Source organism: Centroberyx affinis, unplaced genomic scaffold (genome assembly GCF_046629955.1).
Source record: "Centroberyx affinis isolate AG114_WGS23_722 - 3 ecotype Tasmania unplaced genomic scaffold, CSIRO-AGI_Caff_v1 ptg002319l_1, whole genome shotgun sequence".
Classification (NCBI taxonomy): Eukaryota; Metazoa; Chordata; class Actinopteri; order Beryciformes; family Berycidae; genus Centroberyx; species Centroberyx affinis.
The window spans coordinates 28,195-51,499 of NW_027280588.1; the positions used below are offsets into that span (position 1 = coordinate 28,195).

A 23,305-nucleotide genomic window follows, 5' to 3' on the forward strand; every position below is an offset into this window, starting at 1 on the left:
TTCACACTCACTGTTGATTCAGATCAACTTGCATGACAGTGAATTGCCCGTTTGACCGGTTTGACCAATGATCACCCTCTCTTGGATTCTGCGCACGACACATTTTGACACTTGGAAAAACTCAAAGGGTTTTTAAACCCTCAAGTCTGCCTTACAGACACACGAGGCAGTCGGAAGGACAGGAAACGCCTCAACAGCGTCCCCTCCGACTAGCAACACATTTAGCAACTTTAAACATTGAAACTGTATTGACCTATTTGAATACATCTACGGTATTGACTCTGCTACTTCCTTGTAGATGTATGCCGACAACACAGCACTTCCCTCCCTCCGCTGAGCAGAGACAAATGTAACGGCATTGATATGCAAATTACCACATGACATAATCTGGCATCTTCTAGCAACGTTTTGAAATGACTTTTTGAGCAACCAGTGACTTTCTTTGGAAGAGAGTTGGCAACACTGGCCATGAGTTTGACAGACATGGGAGAGAGGGGAGGACTACAGAATAGATTCATGCTTTCGATCTCACTACTTTTATGTTGTACTTAAAAGCCAGATGCAATTTAGGGGAAATCATCCAGGAGAATGAAATGTTCAGATTATTAAAATATGCATGAAAAATGTGTTAACTTTTAGGAAATAATCATATGCAATTTATTCTGCATAGATGAAACAAATCACCCAAGTAGCTAATAGGCTGGGGTAGCCTGTAAAATTGAACAGACTACAGTAGCCTTTTAATGTAACTAACGACCAGGTAAAATAGCCTATGAGGGGTGGAAGTAACAAAAATGAAATGATAAAACTAGATGTGATGAAAATGCTTGTGAATTGAAAACAAGAGTGATGAAAATGCATGTGAATTGAAAAACTGAGTGATGTATTGTTAAGTGATTTGATGAAAATGCATGTAAATTGAAAAAATGAGCGATAAACTGGCAAGTGATTTGATTAAAATGGTGGTGGTTTGATAAAAACGGAGCCATTTTCATCATTTATCACCACTTTCTATCATTCAACACTTTCTATCATTTCTATCATTTAAGACGAGCCTCAGAAGGGTGGAAGTAACAAAATTTAACTGATAAATTTAGAGGTGATGAAAATGAATGTGAATTGAAAAATACTGTGATGAAATTGCATATGAACTCGAAAAGACCGATAAATTTTCAAGTGACTTGATAAATTCAGAGGAGATTGGATTAAATAGCTCAGTGATTTATCGTTTACTTGAGTAATTTTTGTTACTTCCGCCCCAAGTACGTAATTTGTGTTACTTCCGCCCTCACACCTAAACGTCAATCAAAAACCACGCCCACTGAAGCTCAGCGATTCTATCAACTGTCGAACGTTCCTGTCCTATCCAAACGAAAGCAGTTGCTACACACTCGCTCATTTTCACCTTCTCCATAGCGGTGTCCAGGATATTTCGCTGTTCCCAAGCGCTGTCAGCCATTGTTGTTGAAGACAGGAACATTCGACAGTCGAGAGAATCGCTGAGCTTCAGTGGGCATGGGTTTTGATTGACATTAGGTGTGAGGGCGGAAGTAACAAAAATGACTTACTTGGGGCGGAAGTAACAAACATTACTCAGGTAAATTATAAATGGGAGGAATTAACACAAATTATTCAGGTAAATGATAAATCACTGAGCTATTTAATCCAATCTCCTCTGAATTTATCAAGTCACTTGACAATTTATCGCTGTCTTTTTGAGTTCACATGCAATTTCATCAGTGTTTTTCAATTCACATTCATTTTCATCACCTCTAAATTTATCAGTTAATTTTTCTTACTTCCACCCTTCTGAGGCTCACCTTAAATGATAAATGGCAATGTTGAATGATAGAAAGTGGTGATAAATGATGAAAATGGCTAATTTTTTTATCAAACCGCCACCATTTTAATCAAATCACTTGCCACTTGCATTTTAATCACTCTTGTTTTCAATTCACAAGCATTTTCATCACATCTAGTTTTATCATTTCATTTTTGTTACCTCCACCCCTCATAAATAGCCACTGAGCTAGCTAATCATCTCTACTGTGAAAATGGAGAAGATAAGTTCTATCGAAGTTATACTGGCCACTGATAGAGATCCATAAAGGTCAAAGAATCAAAGATTTAATTTAAATGGCGCAAAATTATTATTGCTTTTGCAACACCATTCAGATTAGGTTTAGGTTTAGCCTTTTGGGTGCCGCATACACAGCGGTCTCAACTGTAGCTTCCTATGGTTTAATCTGTAGGAGTTGTGGAGTCGTAATCATGGCCACTAGTAAGAAGGCGTGTCCACATAGTCCAGAGTACATGTGGGCGTGCTTTATGACCATATAAGGCAAAATGGGCTGGCTTTTCCTGCTGTTGTGGGTGTCATCTTGGCTCCTGCTCCACCCTTTTACTCTACTGTGCAACCTCTGGCTCCAAAAATACATGTTGGGGCCCACAAATCCCTCTACCTGGGCTTCAAACAGGCCAACAGAACGTCAAAGGGGGCGTCACAGTCACCCTGTCCATTGTTTTCTACAGTATATGGTTCGGGCACATTCATTTTTCTGATGTTTCGGAGGAAAAGTTTAGCAAGTTACCCATGGTGCCATCCCTCATCTGTAAGACGATGTTGAGGGCTTGAGCCTAAAAATTGACATCATAGACGAAAGACTTTTTATTACAAAATGGTCCACCACAATTATTTACCTAATCATTATTTACACTCTCACAATAAACATGTTAAACATTCTTATAAAAAATATCCACTGGAAAAATTGTAAGTACATTTCAGTGACATTTAAATACATCATTTTCAGTCAAGGTAGCACCAGAAGATGCACATCTCACTATCAATCCACCTGTCTTCCTATACATTTTAATTTTTTTAATCAAATTTCCTCATGATCCTGGGTTTTAGAGAGAAGCGCTGTTCCATGCCTGTCGGATTTGTCTCCATGGAGTCCCAAGAACTGAGGCAGCGAGGAAGAAGAAAACCAAGATGAGGCCTTTGGCCAGTGACTGGGAATATGGCTCACCTGGGGAGGGAGAGGAGGGGAGATATCATTAATGCTACTGTCAGTATACATCCTCATATGAAATCAGTGCTTCCTGCAGAATTGTTTTGTAGCTGTGGGGTGTGGAGGTGGTTTGGCTTGAAGAGTTTGCTCCTGGGCCCATTCTGGGAGCAGTTGCATAGGACTGGCTCTTATTTGGTTATTTATATGATGATGTATAAACAATTGTGTTGCAACTGAAATAATAATTATTTTTGGTGGTCTGAGCAATAAGTCCAGATGATGGATTTTGGAGGCAATTTCCAGCTAAATTAATGTAAAAGAAACACTGTGTAGAATACAGTACAGTCTCCTTAGGAGAGGGCAAATTCTCACCTGTGTAATACCTGGTGATGGGGAAGGCGAGCTCAGGCCAACACACATCATTCCTATCACAGTCATACTCTGTGAAGTTGATTTGAAACCTGGGAAACACAAGGTCAGAACAGAGCATCGCACTCTAGGTCAGAATCTGACAACTCATAGAGGAGTAATTTATTTGACTCAAAGCGATCACTGTTGGGACAGTCTCGTTGTTTGAAGGAGCACCTGGTCTTGGGTGGTCCTGTGTTGATAGGGATGTCAGTGAAGGTGACTGAGGAGGTGAGAGGGAACAACTGAGCCTCCATTAGGTCAACACATGGAGAAGAGTCACCTCCTCCACAATCCAGTTCCCAAGTGGACAGACTGTAACTGAAAAATGTCCATGCAACAAACATGAGGCTTTTGACTTACAGTGACTTTCATAGATCTAATGAGACTTAGGACATATAGTGACTTATAATCATCAGCAGTCTATCTGAATTGAAATTTTTTTGTACTATGCTGTGTAATGAGCATAACCACAATACAATGTCTTGACACACACCTGACTTGCAGAGCGTGGATCTCCCTTTGAGGTTTGCCCTGCACCACGCCTGTGATAATACTCCTAACATGGATATGTTGGTGGGATGGAATCTCACGGCATGAACTGGTGTTGTCTTCCACAGGCTTGCTTGAGTTCAGTGTCACAACTGGAATTTGGATGTTGTGAACAACATTAGTTGGAACCAAAGTAAAATTTGTAAAAATGTGTTTTACAAAAGTTAGAAAAGTTATTATTATTATTAACAAAGGCATGATCTGATTAGAGATCCATGGTCTGTAGTTTGAAAAGAAAACTTTGCATACATTTTTTGTACTACAATTTAGGACCGCCTACTCACAGCTTATGTTCACCCAGTCTGCCATGGTTAGCGCATCTGGGTCTCCACTCTTAGCCACATATGCTGCTGTAATCAAAGCAGCCTGGAGAGAAGCAACATTCTCTCTACAGGAGACAGAACACAATATTTTACATAGACAAATAGAGACTTGTACATGAAACATGAACTCATGCTCAGTGACTCACCTCAGGAGGTTACACTGAGTCAGATTCTGCAGGCTGACAGGTAGCAGACATCCTGCAGTTGAATTCTCCCCAAACAGAATTGGGCTCTTCTCAGCGGTGGAACAGAGTCCATCACCCACTGTTAACAGAAACAAGAGCGGGCTTTACAAGTTTAGACAGTGAAGAACACCACACCTTTTCACACATTATTCAGTCACACTGCACTATTATGTTGCATTATGCAATGAGCTTGTTATCACAATACTAATAATATTTTAAGGTCACCCTATTACCTGGCAAAATGGGTATTACCTGGTTTCCAAAGATTGATTGAGGTCCTCTCAATGGATCCTGTATTATTCTCCAATGTGTCCACAAACCCTGCAATAACAGGCCTTCCCACCTGATACCCTGGGTCATTTAAAATGTTTATATGTAAACCAGTGTAACAGGTTCCACAATGTTTCAGACAGAATATTTCAGTGCCACAAACAGGAAAAAGTGTCTAATGTTGCACTCACCTGTTTTCCCTGAGTTCGGTTCACCCATGAAATCTCCATTCAGAAACACAGCAGAATACCCAGCAGTTAACGTCACTGCTAAAGAGATAGAACAGCAAAGATAAGCCCACAATTCATTAAACACATGCATCAAGTTTTAATGGTCATCAACCAAATAATGGGTAAAAGTCACAGCCACTTACCCCTTCCATTCAAAGTGATAATCCCAACCGTGCGTGTTACTGTGATATCTGTGATGCGATTTCCTTGCCAGAAGAATTTGTAATCCAAGGCCAAGGTCACATTCTCACATACCTGCGTCTCATCTTCAGCAACAAGTTATGCAATCACAGGAAGTGAAAATGAATGAATGAATGAATGAATGAATAAATAAAAAAACAAACAACGAATTCTGAACATTCAAGTTAATTGTCAATTGAAGTTATTATAGTAATGGTAAAGATATGGTAACCTCCATACCTGGAGAGTCAACAGGATCTGTGCTTGAGATAAACTGACTTAAGTCAACGGCCACTTCATCTACCACATCCACTGTAACAACACCTGAAATAGTACCAGCAAAATGATAAACAAACAAACAAATAAATAAAGACTCGTGGAATCAAATAGCTCAAATAAAGTTACAATAGTAGTAAGTATGGAAAGTGCTTTGAGACCTCCCAAGCTATGATAAGCAACATACCCCCTTGGCCATTCTTCACTTGAACCCTCAAATCAGTTGGTGTGGTCTGTTCATTTGGGCAGGAGCGGAGCAGGGATACACACTTGACATTGAAGTTTTTCAGAAATGCCACAGGAGCGTTGTCTATACACTGTCCAGTGAGAGATTTCTGTGGCACAACAATATGAGGGGCATTAGATGAGAGAGCATTGGCAATAGACGCAACACTTAATGTAATCTTGAATAAGCTGTGATTGTGTACAAATTAATACGCATACCTGAGGAATAGTGAAATACTGATCATCTAAGGTGAAAATGGGACGTCCTTGTCTATAGAGATTAGTTGACAGCGGTGCTGACAATACAGGCCTTTGGAAGGATGGACCAGGCTTTGGTATACTGGATAAAGTAGAGTTTAAAGCATCAGATATATGTTGTGTACACAACACAAAACATCAATAAATCTCATAATCTATTAAACATAACACAAATAAATGTACAATGCTGCATTTGTCCCTCACATAGTGTCTCCCTGGTAAAAGAGTCCAAGGTAGGGGTTGTTCTCAGGTGGGGAGTTGACACATAAAAATGGAAACCAGTCCGGGGAATTTTCAGAGGCCTGGGCAGAGCACTGATAGTCAGGAGTAGGAGAAACATGGCCACCGAACGGCCCGGGGAGACAGTGGGACTCAAACAGCTTCAAATCTTCAGGGGAACAGTCCTGTTAGTGTGAATGGCAAATGTCAAGTAATACAGAGACAGTCAAACAGATATGTCTGAAAATGTCTAAAATGTATAGTGCTCTTATTGTAGAATATGTAAAGAAAGACGTGAATACCTTGTCACAGCAGCAGCGTACATCACATGCTTCAAGTGTGAGGTCACAGGGACAGGAGCCCAGTGGTTGGTACACTTGGTTGGGAATGAGAGTTTTATTGTCTGAAATGGATAGGAGATTTGAGTTTAGTATAATTAGTAGATATTGCATCATATGCATAAAATCCCACTATGATGAGATTTGAGATCCTCTTGGACCTACCTGATCCAGAGTCAGTGGGAAGCAGCAGGGCATATATCTTGGCCTGGATGAGCAGTGATGCCTGAGGCCTGCCTCCCATACAGGCAGACAGCTGGAGAGTCTCCAGCACACAAAGTGGCTTTGGACAGCAGTCTGTGTCTGTCTCATTGTCACCACACAAATGCAGGCTTTGATTCAGTCTCAGCTGGACGCGAACTGCTGTCTGGGGCACCAAGGAGGAAACGAACATTAAGTTAGAAGATAAGAGGTCTGTTTTATTACAATGTAGGACACTCTTTGTTACTGTAATAACCCAATAATTGCCACTTAGTGCAGTCATAGTATTTGGTATATGTTTGACACTACAATTCAAGGCAAAATTGGCCTCTTACCTTTCCCACCTGTTCCCTTGTGAGAGTCCATTGTGTTGACTCGGCTACACATGAAGGTGGAGAAAGGCTTCCTGTAAAAAGTAACCAAAACCATCAAATCTGCACAAAACAACAACAAATTGCGGAATTATCTCTAGCCACAATCATTGCCTTTCTCTGTCTCTCGTTTTATGGGAAGTCAAACTGGAGCATGGTGAAATCTCTGAGTTAAATATTTACAGACACATATCTTACTTCAACAAGAGTGCAACTTTTAAAACTGGTTTCCTGGCCTTCCAAAGACTGAGAGAGAAAGTCAAGGATTCAGGTTACAGGGACGCTTTAGCTGACGCTACCTGTTATATGGGATGGAGATACTGTCCTGAGATTCAGCGATATGTCAGAGGCGTTTCCAAGCAGGAATGCCGTGAGCGTGGGTCCAGTTGCAGTGATATAGGACGGCTGAAAAACTATTGAACACAATATTATGGCTTGCTGCACGAATAGTTACATAAAATCTATTGCAAATTTAAGTTAACGTAACCGTTAGCAGTCGTTACAATGTGTACAGAAACGCTGATAGCATGGCTTTCTAGCTCGGTGTTAAGTTTGCTGGGGTTCGTTTATGAGGTAAATATAAAAAAAACAGATGAATTGTACGAATCAATGAAGGTCTTACCGATGCCTTTGGTGTCGGACAGGAAAATGAACAGAAATAGAAATAGAAATTGACATGAATTAGATACGTTAGCCATTGGTTCACTTCAGACCGTCGACATATTTGTAAACTGTTTGGGATGTCTTGGCAACGAATCGTAAACCAATCACAGCCTAAAAATGTTCTCGCTCTCGTGCAGCCAGAAGGAACACGCTTATATTATAACGACCGAGAGCGACACCGATTGGTCTGGAGTGGTACTACAAGGAAACACGGACGCCATCCTGTTGTAGTGTTGTAGTGCATTGGACGAAGAAAATGTATATTCTTCGTTATTCTCCCATTAACGAACGCATCAGAGAACGGTATACCTCATGGACTCCACAAAAATGTACAACAACATTTCACATCATAAGACAGATAGACAGCACATCGTGATAAACATTAAAACACTGATATTTCAGCATAAACATGGATTTGTTTTACCAAAGCGACAATTTTGACAGCTCCTACCAATGATTCAAACTCTAATGCACTTAGACCTCCATTTACAAGTTGGGATTTCTTTAGTGTCTTATTTCTCCATAAAACTGGTTTTGGAGAGATATGTAAAGCATATAATGGGTATATTAAGTTGGATATTCCCTCAGCTTTTGATATCAGGACCCTACCAAATATGGATCTGCATATTCTTGGCCTCCCATGGCACATGGTTCAAGGTCGAGACCCCTGATCTGCTGCTGTACCTACATTGTCGCCAGGTGGCAGCAGCATCTCCCTGTAATTTTGTGTTCGCCGGTCCAGTAATAGTAGAATAAGAGTTGTGTGTCACGTGACCAGTACAACAGTACAAGTACAACGTGTGTGACAACAGCAGGATCTAAAAAGTGGATTTAATAAGACAATGTTACCGTTTGAAGATCTGCTGACAAGTCTACAAGATTGTATGATCACTGAGGACAAAACACCAGAAGATGTCAGCCAAGCACTCGAGCTCTTTATCAATAAACTGAATGAATCTTCCAGGTGGGTAACCAATCACAGCATCAGTGACTTGAACTCTTACTGTCTTGTCCTGTGCAGATAGTTTTCTTAATAATTTGTAATGTTGACTGAACGTTTATGCTTACATGAACAGGACTAGTGTGAAAAGATGTAAGGAGCGCTGTTTGGAGGAGGCTGCCCAGCTCTTGAGAAAAATCCCAGGGGCACAGCTTCATGTTTTGGAGGAGAGGCACCTGCTGCTCCTCGTCAGACTCCTCATCTCCATGCAGCTGCAGATGGTCAACATCTCTACGGCCAGTCGTAAGCTGGACCAGGTCAGCTCTATGTCTGCTCTGACTGGATTTGATGCTTAAAAGCAAAGTGACATCTTATTGAGACTTCATGTTTCTTTTACAGATGCTGCAACATCTGGCAAAGGTGGACCACCAGCTGGTTTTTAGAGAAACCTGTCACTGTTTGCACACCATAGTCCACACTGACCAGGTACAGAAGAGTCAATTCACTACTGTTTGCCAGATCTTTTTATACAAGCAATGCTGATAACTTTCACCCCGTCACTAGTTTTATTTTATGTACATTACCTTTATTTTTTTTTATCTTATTACCTCTTCTCTTTATTATCTTCTGTACTTTTTTTTACTTATTTTATTAATTATATACTTATTTTTCCCTGGTACTGTTCTGCCAGTTGCTGCTGGCCAAGGGGATTAATAAAGTGATATCTTATCTTTTCAGATATTATCTATTGAGGATCTGCAGAGAGGTTGGTGTAGACTAAAGATGGCAATATAATAGTTCTGTGTGTCACTGCTGCCATATTTAACCTTTCATCTAATTGACTTTTCCCTTTTCAGCCTGCATGTTCTTGGAGGACAGCGCTGTTGGTCGAGAGGTGTGGCGAGTGACATACCCGTCCTTGCTGAATAAAGTAGCTGAGCTGTTCCCTATTGTACTGCAACAACAGGGGTGGAGAGATGGACCACTGTGTTACACTGCTGTTAAGGTAGATGTAGAGCAGTGATGTTTGCCACAAGACTGAATCCTCTGCATTTGTCACAGATCCCTGTGTCATCTTTTGTTATTGACCTGAGAACTGTGATCCTCCCAGGTGTGTTTGCAGATATTTCAGCTGTTGCCTGGTGAAGTGGCTCCTCTGGTGTGGGTGGATCAGTGTGGGTGCCCAGCAGTGCAGAGCATCCTGCAGGCTCTTATGGACATAATCCTTGGGAAGGTCTCTGTCTAATTGACCAGTGCAATTTACCTGATTGAAATTGCAAATTATTGTTCACTTGTTGCCTTCCTTCCATCTGACCAGTCCATGCCTCTCTCCTGTGCTGCAGTGCTCCAACAGGGACACGCGCCTGCTGGCCGGCACTGCTGTGGCCATGCTGATCAACACAGCGCCAGAGAGCGAGGCTGGAGGAGCCGCTGCCTGGAGTCTGCTGCAGGTCTCACATTCAGGTATCTAGCCATCAACACTATACACATTATCAGAATGAGCAAATCAAATTTTGGAATTCACTACCATGGGGCTGCTTACCGTTCTCCACCTTCAAGGACTGGACATGAGGCTCCTGTAATTCCCCTTTTCTGAGAGATTTTTGATGCTGCTAATAAATATATATATATATATATATATATATATAAATAACCAGGCAAGTCAATTAAGAACTTATTTACTCTTGATGGGGAATTGGTCCTTTTCACGTTCTGTTTCTCAATGCAGAAGCATTGAGAAAGAGAAGAGAGAATGCAAAGCAGTCAGATTGCACCATGGATGTATTGGATTGCACACACGGGTGTTGGATGACAGTCAACATTATGAAACTGGATCATATGTCTGTGTTGTGACTGGTGCTGAAACAACCGAGTTCTGCATTGCCTGACTGGAAAATGAAATGTAGTAGTACTGTTTTCTTTGATTATGCTTCATATTGAGTGAAATATAGTTATATATGGCCTTACTGTACAGTGCATGAGCTAGATAGCCATGCAGCTGTTTAAGTAGTGAATATCTCTCTCTCTCTCTCTCTCTCTCTCGCTCTCTCGCTCTCTCTCTCTCTCTCTCTCTCTCTCTCTCTCTCTCTCTCTCTCTCTCTCTCTCTCTCTCTCTCTTTCTCTTTCTGTCTGGCAGTGAAAGTAACAGTCTTACACCTCATCACCGCACCACCCAATAACAAAAAGGAAAATTTGTGTAGTACAGCTTATATTAGAACAATAATATGCAGGGGATTGTTTGAGAAAGGTTGAGTTTTAGTCTCTCAAGTTGTGCCAAACATTATCCCCTTTCATTCCCCATGTCTTTCCTGTTTTTTTTACTCTCCAATAAAGAGTGGATACTCTCCAATAAAAATCCTGTAAAACTACCAAAACAAACTCACTGCTATAGAATGTGACTGCATGGAGATTCCTGACAGACTAGCTGTTATTCATATTATTTCCCAGAGTCGTGGCTGCTGGCTGTCGGTGGTCTCCAGGTGCAGTGCGACCCCACAGGACAGGATGGAGTGGACAGACTGGCTGTGAGCCGGGGCCTTCTGACCTGCTGCCGACCACACATCCTACTCTGTTCTGGTGTGGAAAACACAGAGGTAAATATGATTAAAACTCTCTCCAAGTACAGCATGTTTTACCTGTCTGTTGTGCTTCCCTTTATTAGCAAACAAAAATGATCCATCGCATCTGTTGTTTCAGATGAGTTTACTGCTGGGAGGTATGTTTCCTCTGGTCTTTGCATTGTGTGAGGAGAAGCTGGACTGTCACTACTATGCCTTCGAAGGTGAGTAATGTCCACAGTTTGTTTATCCATGTTTGCAAAAAATCGCAAAATCACTTGTTTAAATATTACATTATGTTGCAGTGTTGACACTATGGCTGAAGAAAGTTAAAGAGAGTCTGGCTGATCTCTGGAAGATGACAGGTGTTCGCCTTCTGCCCGATGATGGCAGCCTACAACAGCAGCTCATTCAGGTTATCTGGACCAATGCTGAAAGCCCAGTGAGTCTGATTAACTTCACTAAATTATTCTAAATCAGAAACTTGGCAAAAAACAGAAAGCAGGACCTAGATATATCCCAATCATTTCAACTTGACACCTAGCATAACGACAAAACTTTTTGTCTGAAATCTCTTTTTAACAATCTTTTTAACAATAGCGTACTGCTTTATTTCACCCATGGCTACTCCAAACACTTACAGTATTACTATTGTTCAATGATATCTTTCTTAATGTTCATTGGCAGGTAGAGGGTCTGTCAGAGTTTGTGCGCAGTGCCTTTTGTCTGCTTCTGGAGCTCTATGAGATGGACTGTGAGCAGTTTGGTGACACAAAGAAGACTCTTAATTCTACTCTGCTTCAGCGCATAACCAAACTCCCATGGGAGGCCAAAGCCAAATACGCCCCCCTTTGTGCTCTACTCCCATATTTGGGTACTGATACGGTGAGGATTAATGGTTATTACAGTATGAATAATCTAGTGTAGTCATTGGTGGTGAAGATGACTTTGATGCATGTTTCTTTTATGAATCAGGTGTTGGATCAATACCTTGAGCTACCCAATCATCTCCTGAAGTGCTTGTCCACCAATCACCTGTCACCATGTGCATCAGAGCTTTACAAGTGTCTGATGCAGCAGCAGAGGCGAGAGCTATGCGATGGCTCAGCAAAGCAAGCTCCGCCCACCGAGCTGGATCTGGCCAATCAGTGGGCAGGGCGTTGGCGGCCCGTCCTTCTTGAGGCTTTGACTTCCGAGGTGACACTTCTACAGAACAACAGCTCGACCCAATTATTACCCTGCACCTTACAAGTCTTCCCCTCCACTGTGGAGCCTCTGCTGGCCTCTCTGGACCCAGCCGCCCCGGGCCACCTCCACGCCTGGGCCTGCATCATGAGTTCCCATCGGGCCACAAGCGGCCGCTCTCCCTGGGCCCTGCAGGGTGGCTCCGCCCTCGAGACCCTTCAGCTCGCTCTGGGATCTGGGGATGACAAAGTCCGTCTCGCTGCCCTCAACCTCCTGTGCTGCAGCCCAAAGACCAAGGAGGCTCCGACCCCCGAGGAGCTGTCCATAATGAGGACATTTATTCCTCAGAACCTAAACTGCGAGTCCTCACCTTTCCGCCAACATTTCCAGGTAGGAGTGAAGAGGTTTCTGGTGCGCATCAGAGACAGCTGCTTGGCGTGTGGCAGGGGACAAAAAGGCAAAAAGAATGGAGATGCCAGCCACAGCGAGAAGGCAGAAGTTATACTGGACCAGGGAATAGGTGAGATGAATGAAAGCTGCTTTTTTACCTTTGCAAAAAAAAAGCTGTTCTACAGGACAGATTGACAGAAATGTATCATACTATACATAGTTAAATTCTGGTTTATGTATGTATATATATACCATTTGTTTCAAAAGCAGGTATACATTCTTAAATACATTATTCATTCTCACTGTATTATTAAATATTTTTCTTGTTTCCATGTACACCTATTATTTATGCTGTTGAATGTTGAATTATTTTGTTATACAGTGTAAATAAGTTTAAAATGATTAAAATCATTATGATTATTATGATCATTATTATTGTTATTAATAACATTTGTATTCCTACTTTTGAAACATCCTGTATATTTCCTTGTAGGATTTGTGGAATGGTTGGGCCAGCTTCCATACTGCTATCTGGCAGCAGGACACAGTTATCAGAGGAAGAAGACTGTGTTGCTGCTGCTGTCTGCAGTACTGGAGACCTGCACAGACACCTGGAGCCCAGACAAGAAGAAGGGGCAGCCTCCAGGTCAGTGCAGCAGCCGAGCGAATGGTGGACAAAATTTTGTCTATCCGCTAGTATATGGTGCTATGCATTATATGTGTCAGGTTGTTTATATGTGTGTTCATATGTCTTTTATAATGCTGTGGAATTTTAATGAGCTTGATAAAATCATTTTTGCAGTGAACATGGGATCTCTTATTAACTGTGCCAGACAAAGAGGACAGTGGGATTTCTTCTGCAGGGCAAAACAGCTGGTCCTCATTGGCTGTTTAGAAGATTCTACCAATGAGGTAGTGCTGCCTCAACCTGCCTCACAATTCTTCTTTATAGTTCTAAAACAGTGATGTATAGACAATACAAGGAACAAGATAAGTAGTTTGAAGATATTTAAGTAAGTGTTTTTCCTTCTCCAGATTCGAGAGCTTTCCGCAGGGTTATTGTTGCGATTTTTCCCACCCAGTTTTCCAGATGACATCACCGCTGTGATGTTTGCACGTACCAAACAGCTTCTGTGCAGCCCTCGGGTGCAGGAGGCTCAGATGGGAGCTCTGATGATGAAGGTCCTCCTCCAGAAGTAAGCTTTGCTTCCTACATACCCTCAGAATCTGGCCTGCTGTAGTTGTAAGTTATAAGCGGTTGTTAACTCTTCTGTCTGCAGATCACTTGACCGGTCCCAGGAGCGCTGGCTGGACAGTAACGTTGCGGGCGCCAGTGCAGGAAACCCCAAGACCTCCAGTGTGGTCAGATACCTGGTGAAGGAGCTGGGGCAGCACTACCTCACAGCCAAGGCTGACATGATGCTTGCTGCAAGAACCAAACCTATACATGGTGAGTCCAGAGAACAACCACATTGACGACTACCACACACAATGAACCTCAGAAGAATATTTACGTCAGATGAGATATAAGACCTTGTCATGAATTATGTTTCAGGTATTTTGAGTGCCCTTGAGAGGTGTTTGCTTGAGGCACCCAGCAGTGTATGTGACATAGTTGACCACAGTCTGGCCACTGAGCTGCTGGGCCTGCTGGAGAATATCTCTCTGCTTCTGCTGGGTGTGCTGTATGGAGCCCAGGACACTGGTGCTGATGAGAGTGGTAAAGTACCAATCGGCAGGACAGAAGACAGATTTTGGAATGAGGGATCCTACATTTCATATTCACAACACTACAGTATCTGATACGTGCTTTAAATTGCTGCATTATTTCCTAGATGCCCCGCCTTCTTTCTGTGACATGGGGAATGCCATCAGCTCTCTGATAGCCCAGGCGGCTGGGGGGAGCCATGGGGAGGGAGAGGAGTGTGTTCTGCTATCGGAGGAACACAGCCTAGTTCTCACCTGCTGCTGGGTCTCCCTCAAGGTAAAATGGAACAACATGCACCATACAGATGCATAATAAGATATCTGTGCATCTAGCAGTCCTATTTGATGGGGAATTGCAACAATCTGACAGACACTAGTCCATGCTTTATGTATATATATTCTTAATTCTTACTTGCTTCTGTTTTATCCTCATAAGGAAATAGGAATCTTTTTAGGTTCTCTGGTGGAGAGAATTCTTGCCGAATCCAAACCCACTGAGTCCCATCTAACGACGGAGGACCTAAGAAGAGCATCAAAAGTGTTCAAGGATATTCTTCTGAAATGTCGCCACTGGGTAAGAGTTACACATCCACCCCTAGGCATCAAGTCAGATCACCTCAACGCTCTCACCCACCTCCCTGAAATACATGCTTCTGTTCACCAGGGGGCAGTAGAAGGATGCTGTGTGGGCTTCACCAAGTTCTGTGCCTCCCTACTAAGCAGCAATAACCCAGAGCTTCAGGACATCCCAGCCCACATGCTGAAACAAGTGAGCTGTCATAGGCGTTCCTGTGGGCGGATACATTATCCACTGTTAACAAATTGAGAAGCTGGACTGCTGGCTTGCTGATACACGTCCTTTCCTCTCTCTCCAGGGGCTGCAGGTTCTGCAGTCTCCTCGCTGTACATCTGTGACCCGGCGGGCAGCAGGGTTGCCCATGCTCATCCTGTGTGTTGTGTCTGCAGAGGAGGCCAGTAAAGCACGACCGCTGCTAGCCCACAGCATGCACACCTTACTGGAGACAGCCAGAACACCTCTGCCTCAGAGCTGGGACCAAACACTGGACCTGCCACAGGTTCATAGACAAACTCACACAAATGGAAAATGGTGCAATGTATAACCACAAAGAGAGATGTAGTCAAACAATTATGAGGGATAATTTGTATATAATATCACATTCTCCCCATCCCTGATAGGTGTGTGCAGTTCACACTCTGCAGGCCCTGGTGCGTGGCTCTGGGCTGGGAGTAGCTGTCCTCCAGTTTGCTCCTGCTGTAGCTATCTTGTCCCTCACTCTGCTCAGTTCTCCCTGCTGGGCCATGAGGAATGCTGCTCTGCAACTCTACAGTAAGACATTAAATAGCACTGGCATATTCACCACATTTCAGTTTCCTATATACACATTTTTATACATTTATTGGATGCACTCAAACCTTTTCATTTAGTCTGTATCCACAATATGAAATATTGTTATGACCCTGATACCAATTAAAATCGGTTTCCAGGTTCTCTGTGCTCGCGAATGCTTGGCCAGCGGCCCGGTGGTGAGGAGGGCAGCCCTACCCACCATGGCATGTCCCCCCCGGCCTTCTTCTCCCACTACCCCGCGCTGCAGCCCTTCCTCCTGGGGGAGCTGAAGGGGGCAGCACAAGACCTCCAGGGCCCGTCTGGGGAGGCCAGGCTGCGCCTCCAGCCCGCACTTTACCCTGTCCTCACTTTGTTAGCCAAACTCCAGCCTGGTGTCCCAGACTTGACTGAGTGATTACTGTTTTCATGTCATTATACAATTTGCTCAGGCTAATTATTATAATCCTATATAGCAGTGGTTTTCAATCATGTGCCATTGAGGTTCACTAATTTTGTTTGGAATGAAAACCTGCAGACTCTTGGGCCTCAATGTCACATAATTGAAAACCACTGCTTGATATGTTAGCTTTATACTTTTATGAAGCAGTTTGGATGAATATATTTTCTGTACAGTGGGTTTATTGTGCCATCTGAGAAATTGTCAACAAAAGATACATCTAGTTCTTTATATGGTTGTATTCATGAATCTTCTCCATACTGAATCTGGTATGGCCGGTGATAGTCTTTTCTGGTTTTCCTTTCCCAGAGCTTTGTCAGATTTCCTGGCTCCTTTAATCCAGTTGGCAGCCAGTCCCATCTACAGCGTGAGAGTTATGGCCTCTAAGGCCTTGGTTGCCATGACTCCCCCCTCAGAGTACATGAACATCCTCATCCGACTGACAGCTGAACTGCCGGGCCCTCAGAAGCCCTGCTGTCACAACTGGCTACACGGACAGCTATTACAGATCAAAGCCATCCTGGACAGAGCTCTCTGCACAGACAGGTGAGACTTGAAAGAACTGGTTTATTCATTCATCAGACACTTTGAGGCTTTGAAATCCTTGTGTGTTTCTGTTTACAGTGCCCCTTCAGCTGACCTGTGTGAGGTGGTGAGCAGAGTGGATGCCTCGCTGTGGCTGGTGACTGGAGCTCAGCGCTGCCCCATGGTGAGAGGGGCCTACCTGGGAGTGGCAGGCTCTCTAAGAAGATTCAGCTCTGAGGTCTACCTGAACAAGCTCAGCGACACACTCCTGTGTGAGCTCCACACGCCTCAACACAGGCTTCAGGTGCTGGACACACTTTCTGCACACCCACACCTGCATATGGAAACAGACGCACACATATTTTGATGCATTATGTATGTCAACTCCACAGGTCGGGTTGTTATCCTTCCATCAAAAAGCCATCCACTTTCTGTGTGCAGACCTAAAGTGGGTGTGTCAAATCTGGGACAACTTCTCGGCAGCGAGCCCTGATCTCAGGCTCACATTGGTCACTTGGGTGGTAGATGGGCGGGGCTTGCAACAGACCAACGTGAAACAGGTTATCCAGAGGGTGTTGCAGGTGAGATATGATCTGCTCACTCGACTAGGGCATATAGAAAACAAGCTTTTCAAAACCTGCCAAACAGCTTTCAGTAAAACAACTTTGCTAGAACACAATATGAGGAAATCAAGGAAACAAAGATAGGCTGAAATATAATGCCATCTGAGGCTGAAATCAGGCTGGAGATCATGTTTTTCCACTTACACAAGAGTGGGTGTGTGTATCAGCTATTCTATTCTGTAATCAGGGAGACTTAAACAAGCATAGTCAAGGATATCCGTCTGTTTATTCTTTGCTGTCATAAAGTTCATATAGGTTAATTTAGATAACAAACTCCCCATGTTACATTCTCTCCATCCCCCAATGATGACTTTCCATATCCTGCTGAGTGATTAAATGATTCCCTGTAGCATTACAGCCTGATAAGATGTAATATATCCCCTCTAAAGGCAGAGTAGGGAAAGATAGTGACGACTGCTTATGTCGCCCAGTAATTTAACACAGCACTTGTTTACTCTTACTGCAGGTTAAATGCTTTAAAAGAAACCCTTTAGTGGGACTAGAGGAGCCTGTTTGCTCTAATCTAATTAAAATTTGATAATGTCTTTAATATGTCGAGTAGCTTTCATGAAAAAAACAATAAACTAATAAATTGTACATTGTAAGGTATAACTAATGAACAATAGCAAAAACATTGGGGTTATCTTACATTAGTGTACATGATAAAAACAAACTGGAAAAATGCTTCCTTTTTATTTCTTTGTCACTTTTCTTTCACCTTTTGATTTTCCTTTCATTGTTTTTTATGATGTGCACTAATAAGAACACAATTTTCACTTACAGTGAACAGTAAATCCAATATAGTTTTCTGATTACCTCTCTCTTTTCTGAATACCTTTAAATCTTTCATATGACCCCCAGTCAGATATACTTTCTGAACACACTGACCGTTTGACACTGTGATTAAGACTAACAGTGTTCTCTGTGTCCAGTCCAACCTATGGGAGGCGCTGTTGAGTCACTGTGTGGAATACCGCAGGACCTACCTGGCAGCCCTGGCAGCAGTGATGACTGCTGGATGTGATTCTACCTTACCCCAACATCCTTCTCAACCTGCCCCGCTGGAGGAGCCGGTGCTGCTGGAATGTCTGGAGTTGTTGCTAGGCGACCTGGAGGGCCAGAGAGGTGGACCGGAGTTCCTGTCGCAGGCCCTGTATGCTGCCAGCCTGCTGCTTTCCCAGTGGTCAGACTCCAAATTTTACACATTTGAATGTTGTCAACCTCAGTATACAATCACGTATCTTGGAAATACAAGGAACCACTACTTCATTTATCTGTTGCCCTCACTTTATTCTTATCTCTGTGTAAATCAGGCGTAAAATTTCCATGTCCCAACGCTGGTGTAGCGTGTTGGAGCGTCACCAGTCCCCAGACGCCCCTGAAGCCCTCAGGATGGCCTGCGCTGAAGCTCTTTGTCTGGCTGGAGTTCCCCTAATGAGCCAAGCCCTAAAAGAGAACAACACTTTCTCATCCATCAGGACCAGGTACCGAGAGATTTCAGATAGGGTTGTCAGTCAAATGCAAAAAGTCTAATACTTTATACAACAGAAAGTGAATATGTCTAATCTTTCCTGTGCAGGTTGATCAACACAAGCCTTTACCTGCTGCAGGACGAAAGCCAGCAGGTGAGGATGAAAGCGGCATGTTTCACCTCCATGCTCCACCATGCCAGTAGAGGAGGAGGGCAGAGGAGGGTCTATATCATGCAAGTCAACCGGGCACTGCCCTTCCTCCTGGACCTGCTGCTGGAGGAATGCTGGGACAGCCCCGGCACACTGGAGGTGCTGTTGTGTCACCTGCCTGAGCCTGACCTCAGATCTGTACTGAGGGAAGCCAAGGAGACAGGGTGTGTTACTACTACACTACACGTGTAACAACGGAATGAATGGTGTCTTTTATAAGTATTGCTCAACTGTTACTGTACTCTTCCTCAGGTGTGCCAGTCTGTATGAGCAGGATGAGGCCAATGTGTTTTCAGAGCCGTCTGTGATGTCTGCGTGTCTGCTGCCTTACCTGCTGCAGATTGCGGAAAAATACTCTGAATCCTCTGCCTTGGCACAGCGCCTGAGTGCATGGGCCGAGGAGAGTGTTGCACAGGTGCTGGACAGCCTTTCGGTCTGCAAAGACCTCCAGCCAGGTAACACCCCCCCCCCCCCTATTTCAGTGAGAATATAAGAATGTGTTCTATAAATTGATATGGTAGTGATAACTGGGATATGATGAGCTGTGATATGCGAGGACAGCTGTTCTGTGTTGGAATGAGCTTTGTTCTCTCTGTAGGTGAGACGCTGAACGCGGCCTGGCTGGCTCTTCTCATGGATTCTGGTTTCCATAGCACCCTCTGTGGCCTGTTCGCCCGGGCCGCCTTCCTCCTCCGGCTGATGAACATATCTGATGATGTACGAGCCCTCTGTGACCCTTCGATCCTACGCAAGAATGTACAGGAAGTTTTCAGCCTGCTCAGTCAGAGCGGTGTCCACTTTCCTCCTGCGGTCACAGCTGCTGTGGCTGGAGACTGCCCACTGTGAGGGAACGGAAGAGCCATTTCTGTAGACTCGGTGAGCGAAGCTGTTTTGCTGATGAGGCCCAGCATTGAATAGCCTGTGGACGCTCCAAGAAAGCCTATGACAGCTACAACCGGTCTTAGGCTTGAATGAGCTGTGCAACTGCTGATGCTGCAGTACAGTTGCACTTGGCAGGCTGACTGATAAGTTATGTAAGAGCCCACTGACTGCATCCAGCTGAATCCATGATCACATTACCTATGCTAATAAGAGACGTATTGGGCATGTCATGTGTGCATAAGAGGGGGCGGGGGGACAATGTAATATGAGAACAATGTTTTGCAACCTAGTGAAGGCCTTGTGTCTTTTGCCACAATGCTCTTGACTAGGAGTGTTTACCTCATGTTCGAAATCTCCAATTTCTTGAAGCTACTCATTGTTTGAGCCTCTTTATCCAGATGTACAGTATAGTGTACCTGTCAGTGCCAGATGAACCGGTTCCAGACACCTCAACAACCTCAGGTCTTATCACCATCAGCCATAGCAAGTTGCTCTTTCTCATTCACAGAGCAGCAGTCCTGTCCTCCTCTCTGTTGCTCATTGTTTTATATTAGCCATTTCTCAGCAGCAACAGTAGCAGGCTCAGACTGATGCAGTGATGTAATGCAACAGCAGCTGGAGAGATTGCCTGCTTGGTGCCCAGCAGGGGAATACAAGTTTTAATGCTCCATTAGAGGCCTTCTGCCTGGATAAGTGTCCATTTTCCAACCACATGAGGGCTGAAGATGATTGACTGGCTGTGATGGAGAGCTGGTGGTTGCTCCGCAACAGACCGCACACTACAGCAGTCTTACATCATCAGATAGTGGGCTATCTCCCTTTGTTAGAAATGGGTTCCTTTCAGTATCGGGCAAACATTGAACATGAAGGAACAGAATCAGTGTTGTTCACTGATCATTTGCCTTTACATTAGGACTTTTCATGACCTTTTCATTAGATGTGCATGGGTGTTGGCTGGCCATCAAGCAATGTGATAAAACAGTCTGTGTTCTTTCTGTACTGTATCATAGCCACAACTTTTTTGTCCTTGGGATATGTTATTCTGTGAGTTGGATAGATCAACAGAGTCGACTGAAAAATTTAAACAAACAAATGATTATCAATAGGGGGTTAAACAGGCAGTTAGGTTTCCAAATTGTTTTTTTAAACTTCATCTTTTCACATACTTCTTGTTTCTCTCAACTAAGGTTTCCATTGTATGTGCATGCACGCTCATATGTGTGTGTGTGTGTGTGTTACACCTTGTAATTTCAAGCATCTAGATTATGCAACAGCTATGACATGAAACCTGTATTAATGATTCATACTTGAGACTTATGCAATACATTTACCTATGATCCAATTGAAATTAATACCTCGAGTGCAATCCTATGAGATTAAGGTGTGTGTGAAAGCCAAGCTACAGGTGGTTCTTGTTCAGAACATGAAGCACAATAAAGGTAATGCTAAATAATGCTAAGCTAAAGCTAAATGAGAATGTTTTCACCCCAAATTTGAACTATGCACACTTACCCCCATTACATTTGTATGGCTATTACCAGACAGAAAACAAAATCATATATTCCAGTTTCCCTGTTAAACAACTCATTTTAGCCAATGAATTATGTTAATATCATATGAAAAATCATTTTAAAAATAAATACAAATGGGGGCTGTTTCACTACTTCAAGACAAAGGCAAGCAAAACTCATGACATGACTTATGCCCTTGACGGTTTGTAGACTGATCTGAAGACAAAGGCGTAATGTTAGTGAAAAGGCACAAGCAATTGTACATATTTCTTTATTTTAGTGTTCCTCCATCCGTCTCTACCCAAGCTGTGTGTACAGTGTGCCGTCTTCTGCTTTGGAAACTCTGCAAAGGGAGTTCATAAAAGCGAAGTAAATGTGTACGAAGCTGGAAAGTGACCATCTGGCCCTATAAAAGCCTTTGCTGTCATTCCCTGAGACTCCAGGGTTACAGCCTCTGGGCTTTCAGTAAGCCTGAGTCCTGCTAATGAAATGATTAACAATAGCAGCAGGGACCAAAGCCAAGTAGGCGCCACAGCTTTTATGATGGGTGTGTGTGTGTGCGTGCATACATACATAAACGCGCATGCGCACCATTTGGGGCATGAAAAATGTGTTTTTCCACTGATGTACTGTATCACCAGCAGCCAGTGTGACAATTAAAAATTTGAAAGAAATGCATGTGAACAGAGCAATGGCAGAAGGAAGACAACAATGTGTAAGCCTGTGAACAGAGATGGGCAAAAATAAAACATTTTTTCTTTTGTTACAAATTACAATTACTCTCAACAACAATCAAAATAAAATCCTATTGGCAAGAGGTACATTTTTGAAGATACAGAATGCACAAAATGTGTTCATTTTGTATCTTAAAAAAGATCAAATTCATATTTAAAAACTGAGATATGAACAAATATAATATGAACATTAACAAAGTGTATGCCTGTTGTCTCATGACAAGAAACACAGTGAACTGTTCACTGTGTTATTCCACATATAATGTTTTTCTTTGATATGATCGATGCAGCTTAACTTACTTTTCCTGGTTTTGATTGATCCAAAGCTTCAAAGCCTTATTAGGGTGCCCAGGAAGGTTACAGGGTGTTACAGGGTGCCACCTGCCAGAGCTGTCCACTGGAAGCAGGTAACACTGTAAACAACCCAATACAGTGTGAAGCCCATAATGAAATATCTCTGCAAACAACAAAAAGCAGATTGAAGCTTGCTGCCCTGGAAGCATACTGTTGCCTTATGTGTAGCAATTCATTTTGGTATGCCAAAAGGTATTTCAATATTTTTAAATGCAAACATATTGTCCTCGGAGTTACTATTCATTCATTCATTCATCCAATGAACCTTTACAAATAGATGAGCTATTAATGTGTGGAGTTTGCAGGTTCTCCCTCAGTTCGTGTGGGTTTCCTCCCACAGTCCAAAGACATGCAAATCAGTTGGATTGGAGACTGAATTTCCCATAGGTGTGAATATTGGATATTGTGAGTGTGATTGTGTATCTGTGTTGGCCCTGTGATGGCCTGGGTGTCTCCCTGCCTTCCACTAATGTCTGCTGGGATAGGCTCCAGTCCCAGTGAATAGAGATGAGCCATTACAGAGTGTGACTGAGAGTGCAAGATCGATGCTGTGTGTTTCTACTGGTAATTGCCTGAAAACAGGGTGAGCATCTATTTGGAAAGCAACAGAGTTGACATTGACCGAGTCACTCATTGCCTGCTCTCTGTACTGAACTCAGCCAACAATGACAGGGGGTCTCTCTCTTTTGAACATACATG

At 43.1% G+C, this 23,305-nt stretch overlaps 2 protein-coding genes across 3 annotated transcripts; one reads left to right on the forward strand and one right to left on the reverse strand.

Moving 5' to 3' along the window:
• Nucleotides 1–2,717: 2,717 nt before the first annotated feature.
• Nucleotides 2,718–7,774, reverse strand: tctn2 (tectonic family member 2). 2 transcript variants are annotated; one of them, XM_071533084.1, is made up of 18 exons: nucleotides 7,670–7,774; nucleotides 7,347–7,460; nucleotides 7,012–7,082; nucleotides 6,641–6,842; nucleotides 6,440–6,540; nucleotides 6,123–6,322; nucleotides 5,880–6,000; nucleotides 5,623–5,770; nucleotides 5,400–5,483; nucleotides 5,123–5,245; nucleotides 4,941–5,015; nucleotides 4,732–4,830; nucleotides 4,441–4,558; nucleotides 4,256–4,359; nucleotides 3,916–4,063; nucleotides 3,597–3,740; nucleotides 3,384–3,472; nucleotides 2,718–3,029 (listed from the first exon to the last, which is right to left on the reverse strand). In XM_071533084.1, exons 1-18 carry the CDS (start codon nucleotides 7,743–7,745, stop codon nucleotides 2,908–2,910), a joined length of 2,139 nt encoding a protein of 712 aa, XP_071389185.1. In that variant the 5' UTR covers nucleotides 7,746–7,774; the 3' UTR covers nucleotides 2,718–2,907. The 2 variants fall into 2 exon arrangements, with proteins under 2 accessions (XP_071389185.1, XP_071389184.1); XM_071533083.1 differs by having other exon boundaries at nucleotides 4,941–5,018.
• A 778-nt stretch (nucleotides 7,775–8,552) lies between these two features.
• On the forward strand, nucleotides 8,553–22,288 carry LOC139655630 (tRNA (32-2'-O)-methyltransferase regulator THADA). The gene is made up of 31 exons (XM_071533076.1): nucleotides 8,553–8,674; nucleotides 8,787–8,967; nucleotides 9,050–9,136; nucleotides 9,389–9,416; nucleotides 9,508–9,656; nucleotides 9,762–9,884; nucleotides 9,994–10,114; nucleotides 11,099–11,244; nucleotides 11,348–11,432; nucleotides 11,514–11,650; nucleotides 11,896–12,093; nucleotides 12,184–12,913; nucleotides 13,277–13,429; nucleotides 13,586–13,695; nucleotides 13,819–13,979; nucleotides 14,064–14,233; nucleotides 14,339–14,503; nucleotides 14,619–14,767; nucleotides 14,927–15,064; nucleotides 15,155–15,259; nucleotides 15,366–15,566; nucleotides 15,688–15,838; nucleotides 15,997–16,249; nucleotides 16,605–16,841; nucleotides 16,920–17,158; nucleotides 17,211–17,401; nucleotides 18,376–18,626; nucleotides 18,757–18,935; nucleotides 19,013–19,289; nucleotides 19,378–19,580; nucleotides 19,724–22,288. The coding sequence occupies exons 1-31, from the start codon at nucleotides 8,553–8,555 to the stop codon at nucleotides 19,969–19,971; spliced, it is 5,688 nt and encodes a 1,895-aa protein (XP_071389177.1). The 3' UTR covers nucleotides 19,972–22,288.
• The last annotated feature ends 1,017 nt before the right edge of the window (nucleotides 22,289–23,305 follow it).